Here is an 11568-nt window from a genome sequence, read left to right as displayed (position 1 = left end):
CGCGCGCCATGACCCCATCATGGATGGGACTCTGTGAGGATCAACGCACGCGCGCCATGAGCCCGTCATGGATGGGACTCTGTGAGGATCGGCGCGCGCGCGTGCTTCGTTCCACTGGAAATGCCGCCCAAAATGATAATACCGTGTTGTGTATCATCTTCTTTCCTCTTATACACATCTTGTTTGGCAACAATAATTTGTTTTACCTTCTGAGGTATTGTAGTTTTGTAAGTTATACCTTGAACAATGACTGTGTTAATCGCAGGCTCGACAGACAAAACAAAGCGTTGAAGGAATGTGCACTCCGGGGCCATCATGGTAGATGTTCACACAATAATTCCTGAGATGATTCTCTTGTAATTTAATCAACGACAGCTCCAAAATGAACAACAAAGCACGTAAGCTAACTTAAACAAATCTTGGTACTACAAAACTTCGATATAGACATAAACAGAGACATTTGAAGGACATTATCATAAAACAGACGAAAAAGAAAACTACAAAGCTTTTCGTTGTGATCTCTTCAGGTGAAATTGGCACAAAGTGACTGTGGTAAGGAGGAAGAGATCTTAATGGTCACCAATCGGAGAGCTGAACACTAAATAGGCTCCTCACACATCAGAGTAAACTTTGTTGATTGGCGTCTCTTAGACTGTTCTTCTTTCCTTACCTCATTCACTTTGTGCCAATTTCACCGGAAGAGAGCGCAACGAAAAGCTTTGTCGTATTCTTTTTCGTCTTTCTCGTGGTAATGTCCTTCAAACGTTTCTGTTCATGACGATATTAAAGAAATCTTCACATTTTAGAATCAATCGTGAGGGTGAATGTCAAATTTGATTTCTTCAATCTGAGAAGGTACAGAAATAGGAGAAAAAAAGAAAAAAAACACTTGGATATTGTTAACGGTCAAAAAAAAAATGGATAAAAGTACCGATCGGATGTATGTTATAAGCGTGAATGAATTTGAGGGCCTTCACCTATCCACGACAGGCACAATTTCCACTGAGATTGTGTTAACGTGAAATCGTCATCAAACTGAAACTGTTATGTTTTTATCATAAAACATCGACAAACCCAACAGTCTTTTAAAGAAACCTGTTTTCAGCTTTGTATCGTATCGGAGAAACTTTCCGTCTCTTGCGAAGAGGTGCCTCGACGTCCGCAAAGGGGTTTCATTTCGGTCCATCGACGTATCGTCAGTGACGTTTTGTAGAATCGCGTAAAATAACGGAAGGTGGTGGTTGTTGTGTAGCCGGGGCCGGGAACCGTAATCAGGCACAGAGATGATCATCGGCGGCGGGATGGCATTCCGACTGGGTTATAGCTTTGCCGCCGTTCAAAATGGCCGAAGGAGTCGGGCTTTGAGAATCCTCCTGCGCCATGGTTTCCAGCAGGTCGTGCAGTGATGGCTCTTTGTATAACTGAACTGCAACACAAGAGTTCAAACAAACATTTAAACATCGGAAAAACACGCAATATGACAAGGGCACTCGGTAGAGCTCAAACCGCTGCCACGCAATGCCTGATCGCATGAGAACATATCGGGCCCAATACACTTTTGATACTATATATATATATATATATATATATATATATATATATATATATATATATATATATATATATATATATATATATATATATATATATATATATATATATATATATCGGTTCAGCCATATCTCTCAATGGTGAAAAATCACGAAAGAAATGATCAGATCAAGATCTGGATCTTCACCAAAATTGACTCAATTTGTCATGGTCAAACATCTGGCGTGTCCACCAAGTTTCGTCCGAATCCGTCCACAACTTTTTGAGATATCCTGCACACAGACAGACAGACAGACAGACAGACAAACAAACAGACAGACAGAAAGGGGGTGAAAACAGAACCTCCTTCACCTTCAATCACTGAAGTTCAGTGGCCGAGGTAAACAAATGTCTTTGGGATGAGACTGCTTCGAGGAACGCGGGCTTTCCAAGGGAGCTGTCCTTCAGGAAAGAGTCTTTTGCAAATTTTGAACTGGCTCATAATGGATACATCCCTCGAGAGTTTGTTTCCTCACAAGGTATCAAATTGCACCGTTGATTGTGTCCAAAAGGAAATAAAAGGAAGCAAAAGTTTTTTTTTTTTTTGCCATTTTCATATCTCAGCACAAAGGATGAACAGTGGTGTGTGTGTGTGTGTGTATGTGTGTGTGTGTGTGTGTGTGTGTGTGTGTGTGTGTGTGTGTGTGTGTGTGGTGTGTGTGTGTGTGTGTGTGTGCGTGCGTGCGTGCGTGCGTGCGTGCGTGCGCGCGCGCACGCGTGCGCCTGAGAGGGAATGCATGGCCATTTGCTGAATGGCTTGTAACCCTGAAACCAAGCTGTAACTGAAATGTTTGCTTGCTTGCTATTATGGGGGTAGTGGTGGTGGGTGAATGATGAAAATTGACAAGAAAATGAAGGAGAACAGGAAGTACAAGAGGAGAAAAAGGAATTTGGAAGGATGTATAAGGTGTACAAGGGGGAGTCAAAAACCTTCGGATTTTATCATAAATCTTCCGCTCTACAGAAATGCACATTGACGATGTACCTTCCAAAGGATTTGGTAAGAAATGTGCAGCCGGCCGGCTTTTTTTCACGTGGTTCGCCTTCATCACTCTGCCTTGTTTGTCGAGGCCCAGGTACCAGCCACGCCCAGACTCGTGCTGTCTGTAGTTGGAGGACGAGTACACTACATAGTAATTCTCATACACCGACTCCTTGAACTTGCACTCTGGGGTGAAATGTTCCTGCAAACAACAATTGAATCGATCATAGATTTGTGCCTGTAACATATTATGTAGCTCAGAGCTTTTGGCCTGGAAACAAAGGACACCGATTGAATTCAATAGTTGTGGTCAGAGTAGTAAGATGGGATGGATGGATAGTTATGGCATGGTTGGTGGTACAGAGGCAAATTATGTGTGCCATGCCAGTATATGAGCCACAAACGGCAAGGATTGGGGCAGACAAGCAGGAATTCAGGGACACACTGGAGACGACGATGGGAATGGTTGAGCTGGACGTGATGCTGTGCATTGTGAGGGGGACTTTAACGTGGGAGTAACTGAGCGAGGTGAATAGGAATGTTTTGGTACATTTGGGTGGGGAACGAGGAATATAGATGGTTGAGAGCTGGTGGCGAGGAATGGACTGACCATAACTGGTTCATTCCTTTAAAAGTGGGAAAGCCACAAGATTACCTTAAGGAATGGACAACATAGAACAGAACTGGATTTGGTGGTGGTAAGGAAGTGATAGTTGTGGAGGGTTATGGATTGTAAGGTAGTGGTGGGAGAGCATGCTACCACCCAGCACAAACCTGTGGTGTTTGTGGTATGGATGGAGAGAAGGAGGGAGGTTAAGAGCAGGGGAAAAAGAAATTTGAGGTGTCAGGGAAACGTCATAAAGTACAAGGAGAGGGTGAGGGCCAGGTATGGTAAACTTTGTGAAGAAGTGGAAGGTTTGGAGGAAGAGTGGAAGAAGCCCATGAGAGGCGTTTTGAGGAATTACAGAAGTTTTGTGTTGAAGGACTTCAGGAAAAGGTGCATCGTCAAAGGATAGAAACCAGGTATGGTGGACGGAGGAGGTAGCGAAGGCAGTTGGTGAAAAGGAGGTTTGGAAGAGGATAGAGAAGAACAAGGATGGAGGGAGGCAGGCGGATGTGGGTTTGCTGCACCTGTATGGGGAGAAGACAAAAACAGCAAGGAGAACTGTGGAACAGGTGAGGAATGATATGGAAGAGGTGCATAACAAGTGGGAGGAAGATGATATATGTTTGTGACATACAGTAGATGGTGAGGACATGAGGGGGGTGGGGGGGTGATTAAGGATGGTGGTGGGAGGCTCGTGACAGAGAGAGGGGGTAGTATTGAAGGTGTGGTAAGGATATTTCAAAGAGCTGTTGAACTGGAAAGGAAGCAACGGCGAGTTGGAGCTACCATGTTATTTAGAGGGGTACAGTTGGTGAAGATAACAAAGGAGGAAGTGCAGACAGCATTGAAGAGGATGAATAAGGGAAGAGCACCAGTCATTGATGTGTGTACAGAGATGATAGATGCAGTACAAGAGGTTGGAGTCAGTTGGACGAAGAGGCTGTTGAATGTATGCATGAGAGAGAGGGTTAAATTCCAGATGATTGGAAGACGGTTAATTGTGCCGATATGGAAGCAGAAGGGCGATGTTCAAGACCTGGGAAAGTACAGGGGCATTACGCTCTTTAGTTACGTCATGAAGGTGCTGTAGAGGATTCTGGATGGGAGGATAAGGAAGAGTTTGGAAATGGAGATTGGAGAAGAGCAGTAGGGGGTTTAGAAAGGGTAGGGGGGTGACAGATGGGATGTTTGCGCTGAGACAGCTAGTGAAGAAGAGGTTGGAGGTGCAAGGTGAGATGGCATTGGGATTTGTGGACCTGGAGAAGGTCTACGACACTGTCCCAAGAGAGATGGCGACACTGAGATGGGTGGGATTGCCGGAAGCAAAAGTCAGGCTGGTGGAAGGGATGTACAAGGGAACTAAGGGAAGAATCTTGATTGGTCCTGGGATGTCAGAGGAGTTTTGCATGAACATCATTTTGAGGCAGGGAAGTGCTCTCAACCCGCTCATGTTTATCATGTGGCCTGAGCTGGTAAGCAGGAAGGTGAGGTTGAGGGGTAGTATGCGGACGATCTGGCTGCTATAGTGGAGAGTGGGCGTGAGATGCAGGAAGTACTGGGGGAGTGGAAGGTGGCATTTGAGATACATTGGCTGAAGATGAGTATGGAGAAGACTGAGGTGATGTGGGTTGGGCAGCAGAGAAAAGAAATGAATATCAGGTTAGAGGGGAAGGAGATCAGGCAGGGAAATAGGTTTGAGTATTTGGGGAGGAACAGTGATCGGGGATGGTAAGTCCAAGGCACAGGCGCGAATAGGGATTCAGGTGGGAGCGAATGTGTGGAGGAGGGTGGAGAGATCAATGGCAGACAAAGATATCAAGGAAATTGAAAGCGAGGGTTCTGATGTCATGTGTAACACCGGCCTACATTTATGGGCTGGAGACAATTGCACTGACAGAGAAACAACAACAGAGGCTGTAGGTTTGTGGGAGCAACTGGGTCAGGAGGATTGCTGGCATGAAGAGAGTGGATAAAAGAAAGATGGATGAACTGAAGGAGGACATTGGTGTGCAGATGAGCTTGACGGGGAGATTGGTGAAATGCCGGCTGAGATGGGCTGGATACTTGGTGCGGATGGGGAAAGAGAGCATGGCAAAGAGAGCGGATAGGTTGAGGGAGCAAGGTAGGAGGAAAAGAGTTAGACCATGGTTGAGATGGAAGTATTGTGTGAGGAGAGTTGAGAGAGTTGGCTGAGGACAGAGAGAGAGATGGAGGAGTATCGTGGTCAAGGTGGGGCAGGAGTGTGGTGCCATCAGACCTCACCCCTTATAAAGGGAAGAGGAGGAGAAGGAGAAGAAGTTGTATATAGCCCTGTCATGGCAAGAATGTACTCCATGCATGCTTCTGGAACAGGTTAGCGATCCATGAAATATATCAAAGGATATTTAAAATGGTGAAGCAAAACAGTTTGAAAATTACATGCCCTGTTTGCCAGTTTACTATGCCAGTCGTTTTATGGACAGTGACATCAGGGGGTACTCCATCTTTCAAAGGAAACCAAGGAAGACGCCCCAAAGTTATTTGCCAATAACCCTCAAAGATGCCACAGTACCTTATAAGCAAAATGTATATGGGCAGGTTCAGGAACTAAATGATATTGCTACCTTCCATTCTGCAACATAGCTCCTCTCTTGTCGATTTTTTCCACAGTTGTCGTTAAGGTTTTCTTCACATGTGTACTGTGGGCTCTGCTCCAAAAAAATTGCTTCCAAATCTAATAATGCTATCCAGATTGTCTCATCTAATTGATGTCTGCTCTGGAAAAAGATTTGTGTGGTCATTCCTTTATCTCTTTGGGCATTTTGTATCTGCAGTGTGTGTTGCTCCAGACCACCTCCGTACACATTCCTGGGCCAGCACACGATCGCTGGCCCACGTCGCTCTCTCTCCCACGTCGCTCTCTCTCCCACGTCGCTCTCTCTCCCACGTCGCTCTCTCTCCCACGTCGCTCTCTCTCTCTCCCACGTCGCTCTCTCTCTCTCCCACGTCGCTCTCTCTCTCTCCCACGTCGCTCTCTCTCTCTCCCACGTCGCTCTCTCTCTCTCCCACGTCGCTCTCTCTCCCACGTCGCTCTCTCGCCCACGTCGCTCTCTCTCCCACGTCGCTCTCTCTCCCACATCACGCACTCCTCACCCCGTCATGCCCTTCCTCGCCCACGTCACACCCTGTGTCTCGCCCACGTCACACCCTGTCTCGCCCACGTCACACCCTGTCTCGCCCATGTCGTTACCTGCCTCGCGTGCTTTGTACCCTACTTCACCCACGTCACATGCTGCCTCACCCTTCCTCGCTGCGTCATGCCCTGCCTCACCCACATTTCAAAGTTTGCCTCCAAAGCCATTTCAAAGTTGGCCTGGCAATTCTACATCATACAAAGTCCTTCCTTGGCACACCCAGGCCTTCATCATATCCACCTACAAGGCCTTTATCCACAGCTTGATGGAGTACTGCTTTCCCTTCCAGCTAGCCTCACCCTTGCCTCACACCTTGCTCAGCTTGACACAGTGAAAACAAAGGCCTTCAAAATCATTGGAATCTCCCGCATTGAAGCTGAGTCTATGCTCTCTCAGTTTCCCATTGCAGACAGGTTTGTGGCCTCTGTCTTCACCCGCCTCCTTTCTGACCTTGCACTCTCTATCCCCCACTCCCAGGTATCTGCAATGTACACACGGTCCACCATCAACCCCATTATGGTTAAATTCCTAAAATCCAGGATCACTGCTTACTTCTACTCATTTGTTCCTCTTTTTTCCTGCCTCTGGACCAACTTCAACATCCTCTTCAATCTCATTCCTCCCTCCAGGTCTTCAAGACAGCTGTTCACCACCATCTCAGATCATCCCCAATCTAAAACCATGTTCTTCTCTACTCCTGTTAACAGCTTACCCCTTACCCCCAAGCCCACCACCTTCCAAATTTACCGTTTTTTGTTCCTGATAGTTTGCTTCTGTATCCATATTATCCACCCCCTGTGTTCTATCTGACCCCTCATTCTTACCCACATCCCTTGTTTGTCCGTTTTCATCGATTTGGTCCTTCAACCCTGCTGTTGTGGTTTCCCCCATCTGTCTGTTGTTTCTTTTGATCTGTTGCGTCCTGATCCATTTGGTGTTCTAGCTTTTCCAAGAACCTTGACTTTTCTTGTTTTTTTCTTTATTTCTTGTATGTTCATACACTTTCAAATTTGATGTTTGATGTAAATGATTGGAGTTTTTTTGTTGTTGTCTGTGGCAGTTTGAAAATGAATTATTTTTCCAAAATTGTGCTATTTCCCATCTTATTCTGGCATTGCGTACAATGTTCAATCACAAGATTAAACCAGTGCAGGTAGAAAATAAATTTTCATTTACACTCACAATTGCAAAAGGAAATCAAATGATCTAAACAGAGTTTTAGGTTGTATCTGGAGGAGGATCATTTATAAATCAAAAGAGGTGGTGTTAACATTGTATAGGAATTTAGTGAGGGCCACATCTAGAATATTGTGCGCAGTTTTGGGCACAACAACTCAGGAAGGACAAAGCTGCCAGAGAGAGGGTTCAGCACAGGGCGACTAGATTGATTCCGGGCCTCACTAGACTTAGCTATGAGGAGCGGCTGAAGGAGACAGCTTCCGACACGAGAAAGGAGGCGGTTACGAGGAGATATGATAGAGATGTTTACGATAATGAAAGGTATCGATAAAATAAGTGAAGATGAATTATTCAGCAGAGTAGAGAGTGATAGGACCAGGGGACACATAGCCTGAGCGTAAAAGAAGGGGAGAGTTAAGACAGTAGTAAGGCTGGGGGCTTTTACTTAGAGAGTAGTTAATGCATAGAATATCCTCCCTGGAAAGGTAATGGCAGCAGAAACAGAAGATAAGTTTAAATTTGAATTAGATAGGTACCTGGAAGTTATGGAGATAGAGGGGTATATTGATGTTGGCAGGACTTTTAGGTAGTTTGAGCATTGATGGGTGATTATTGGATGTGGACGGAGTGTTGTTGGTGGGGGTCTCGTCAAGGGGTGTTGTGTGGTCGATGTGTGCTTTTTACCCAAGAGAATCTACGCCCATGTCCCCTACCCTCAGGTCAGGTCAGGAAGGGAGCATGCGCCAGAACAGCGCGTTGCTGCGTCCACTTTCCGCCGGTGCTCCAGGGGCCTCCGTCTGGCCATCTCCCAGGCAGATGCCTGGCCCATCCCCATCTCATTGAGAAGCTGATCAACCTGCTGCAACCACGAGGCACGTGGTCAGCACATTGGCCTCCTCCACTCACGAGACTCCCTCGCTGAGAGAATCTGGTGAGCAGGATCAGCATCAGCAAAATGAGCCATATGTCCATATAGCCGCAGCTGACACTCACGGACTATGCAAGTAACAAATCTCATTTGAATCTCCCTCAGAAACCGCTCATTCGACACAAAGTCCACCCAGCAATAGCCAAGGATTCTCTGAAGAGACCTGGTACCAAAGAAATTAAGTCTCCATCTCAGGTCACTGTTCAGAGTCCAAGTCTCACAGCCGTAGAGCAAGACTGGAAGCAACAAGGACCTGAAGACTCGGATTTTCATCTTCCTGCACAGGTACCAACAGCGCGAAACCCCATCATCCAGTGAATCCATGACTGTCCAGGCCTGACCGAGATGTCGAATGACCTCTGCTCACAGCCAGCAGAGACCTGACTATCTTGCCAAGATAAGTGAATCTATCCGTGACATCAACATCCTCACCAAAAACAGGTATAGACAACATAGTAGCATCCAAGATGTTATTGAAAACCTGGTCTTAGTTTTGACCCAGAAAACCCGTAATTGCAGTGGCTCCGACCCCTCATTCAGCAACGAAAGGACACCCAAAAGTATATCCAGAGTCTCCATAAAGATGACTGTATCATCTGCAAAATCTAGGTCAGAGATCTTGACATTCCTAAATCATGCACCGCAGCTTGATCTCTCTGCCATCCTCCTAAAAATCCAGTCCATGCAAGTGCTGAAAAGTGTGGGGGCCAGAACACACCCCTGACGAATTCCAGTAACAACTGGAAATAAGTCAGAGATGGTACCACCACATCTCACAGCACTCTCGGTACCAGAGTATAGTTCAGACATCAGATTGATTAGTTTTGGTGGCACCCGACGAAGACCAAGAATCCTCCAGAGGGCATCTCGATTCACTGAATCAAAGGCTTTGCAGAGGTCAACATAGGCTGCAAGAGGCCCCTGCTGAAACTCTTGCCTACATTTGGTGAGGACCTGAAGAGCAAGGACACAGTCAATCGTTGACTTCTTTGGTGTAAAGCCTGACTGCTCCGGGCGCTGGTTCTCAAGTAGATGGTGGTGAACCCTATCAATAATTATCCGAGCAAACACCTTGCCCGGCACTGAGAGCAGCTTCACCCCTCAGTAGTTATTGCAGTCCTGGCGATCACACTTCCCTTTCCAGAGAGAGACAACAAGGGTTCTCTTCTCATCAGTTGGGATGATGCCTGTGTTCCAGGCAGAGCACAGAACTGCATGCAACGACACGAGTGCAACATTTCCACCAGCCTTGAGAAGTTCAGTATGGATGCCACAGATCTCAGGAGCTTTACCCCATTTCAACCTGCTCACCACAGCCTGTGTTTCCATAAATGAAGGTGGATCACAGTTGATTGGAGGGTCAGCAATAGGGATAGTAACACCCCTGACTTCCAACTCAACAGCTGGTGGATCAGCCTGGTACAGCCGCTCAAAGTAACCGGCCCAGCGGGCCTTCACTGAGGACTCCTCTGTCAAGAGCCCACCACCCTATGCTGTCACTGCAGTATACCGAGGGATGGGCTTAGAGTAACGCAATGCACAACTTCCCCTGTAAGCAGGATGATAATCACTTGACCAGAGGTGATGCTCTACCCCCTTACAGATTCCTCACACATGGGCCTTCTTGTCCTCCCTCAGCACAGGTACACTTTTATGCTTCAACTCCATGAACAGCTCAGCTCTGCCATCCAGCCTGGCCCTGTGACTCTGATCAATGGTATCCAGTGTCCCTTGAGAGACAAAATTCTTCTTCACCCTCTGGTGAGTTCCAAGACATCCACCGGCAACATCAAGGATGGTGGTCTTGAAGGCACTCCACAACTCTTCTGGATTTCCCAAAGTACCCAGACCCCCCAAATCTCCACCCAGCTTGTTTGCAAACTCATCAGCTACCCTCTCATCCTTTATCTTGCCAATATCCATCCTCGGCTGGGATGGTGCCATTCTCCCGGATTTAAACTGCAACTTCAGAGTTGCTACAACAAGCCTGTGATCGGTATTGAGTAATTGAGCACTCCAGTAGATCCTGCAGTTGTGGATCATCCTCCAGTAACCATCAATGAGCACATGGTCAGTCTCCTTTGCCACACCACCAGCGTTGGAATACCAAGTCCAGTGATGAGCCTGTGGGTGCTGAAACCATGAACCAACCACCCTAAGTCTATGACTTCTTGCAAAGTCAAGGAACTTAGTGCTATTCTGGTTCATAGTTCCAGACCCATGGGGACCAACACATGTCTGGAACTGATAGGGATGGTTATGAGGTCAATAGACGTCTGGGTCGGGCCTGGGGAGTCATGGATTCACTGGATCATGGGGTGTGGCACTGCCGGTAGCTATGCGGGAGGACGAAAGTCTGAGTCTTCAGGTCCTTAGTGCTTCCAGTCTTGCTCTATAGGATGTGAGACTTGGACTCTGACCAGGGATCTGAAACGGAGACTTTATTCCTTTGGTACCAGGTCTCTTCGGAGAATCCTTGGCTATCGCTGGTCGGACTTTGTGTCCATCGAGCGGTTGCTGAGAGAGACTCAAATGAGATTTGTTACCTGCATAGTCCATGAGCATCAGCTGCAGCTGTATGGACCATGTGGCTCGTTTTCCTGACGCTGATCCTGCTCACCAGATTCTCTCAGCAAGGGAGCCTCGTGAGTGGAGGAGGCCAACGGGCCAACCACGTGCTTCGTGGTTGCAGCAGGTTGATCGGCATCTCAAGGAGATGGGGATGGGCCAGGCATCTGCCTGCGGGATAACCAGATGGAGGCCCCTGGAGTTACAGCGGAAAGTGGACGCAGCGACGCGCTGCTCTGGCGCATGCTCCCATACCTGACCTGACCTCAACCTCAGAGAGTGCTGCAATACCGATGTTCAAATGCTTGAGCTCAGATGATAAGGAAGGCAGGTGATCATCCTCTCTTAGGGATAGGGCATTCCAGGCACCTACTAGAAGGGACTGCCTCAGGTTTACCCAAGGAGACCACCGTCTGGTCGCCGACACCTCAGCACCACTACGCCACACAGCACCGCAATCTGACCCAGGAAGTTTATCCCATGCTTTTCCTCCCATCATCAAGGAATGGGGGTCCAGAAGGCGTTGCCCCAATCTCGTCAT

The 11568-nt window shown here is 47.3% G+C and overlaps 1 protein-coding gene across 11 annotated transcripts in view; it reads right to left on the bottom strand.

Moving 5' to 3' along the window:
- Positions 1–346: 346 nt before the first annotated feature.
- LOC147019356 (fibroblast growth factor 13-like) overlaps positions 347–11568 on the bottom strand; it is a 195395-nt gene continuing 184173 nt past the window's right edge. For 10 of the 11 annotated variants that reach the window (XM_085899793.1, XM_085899799.1, XM_085899797.1 and 7 more), the window contains 2 exons: positions 2576–2774; positions 347–1426 (listed from right to left, as the gene is read on the bottom strand). In XM_085899793.1, the coding sequence (XP_085755919.1) occupies positions 1272–1426; positions 2576–2774 (354 nt within the window). In that variant the 3' untranslated portion in view covers positions 347–1271. The remainder of the gene's footprint in view (positions 1427–2575; positions 2775–11568) is intronic. The other variant, XM_085899804.1, reaches the window with a different exon arrangement.

Source organism: Eptatretus burgeri, chromosome 10 (assembly GCF_056783735.1).
Source record: "Eptatretus burgeri isolate ZD-2024b chromosome 10, Ebu_testis_v1, whole genome shotgun sequence".
Classification (NCBI taxonomy): domain Eukaryota; kingdom Metazoa; phylum Chordata; class Myxini; order Myxiniformes; family Myxinidae; genus Eptatretus; species Eptatretus burgeri.
Note: the sequence above shows the minus strand (reverse complement) of the source record. Positions and strands in the feature narration are given on the sequence as shown.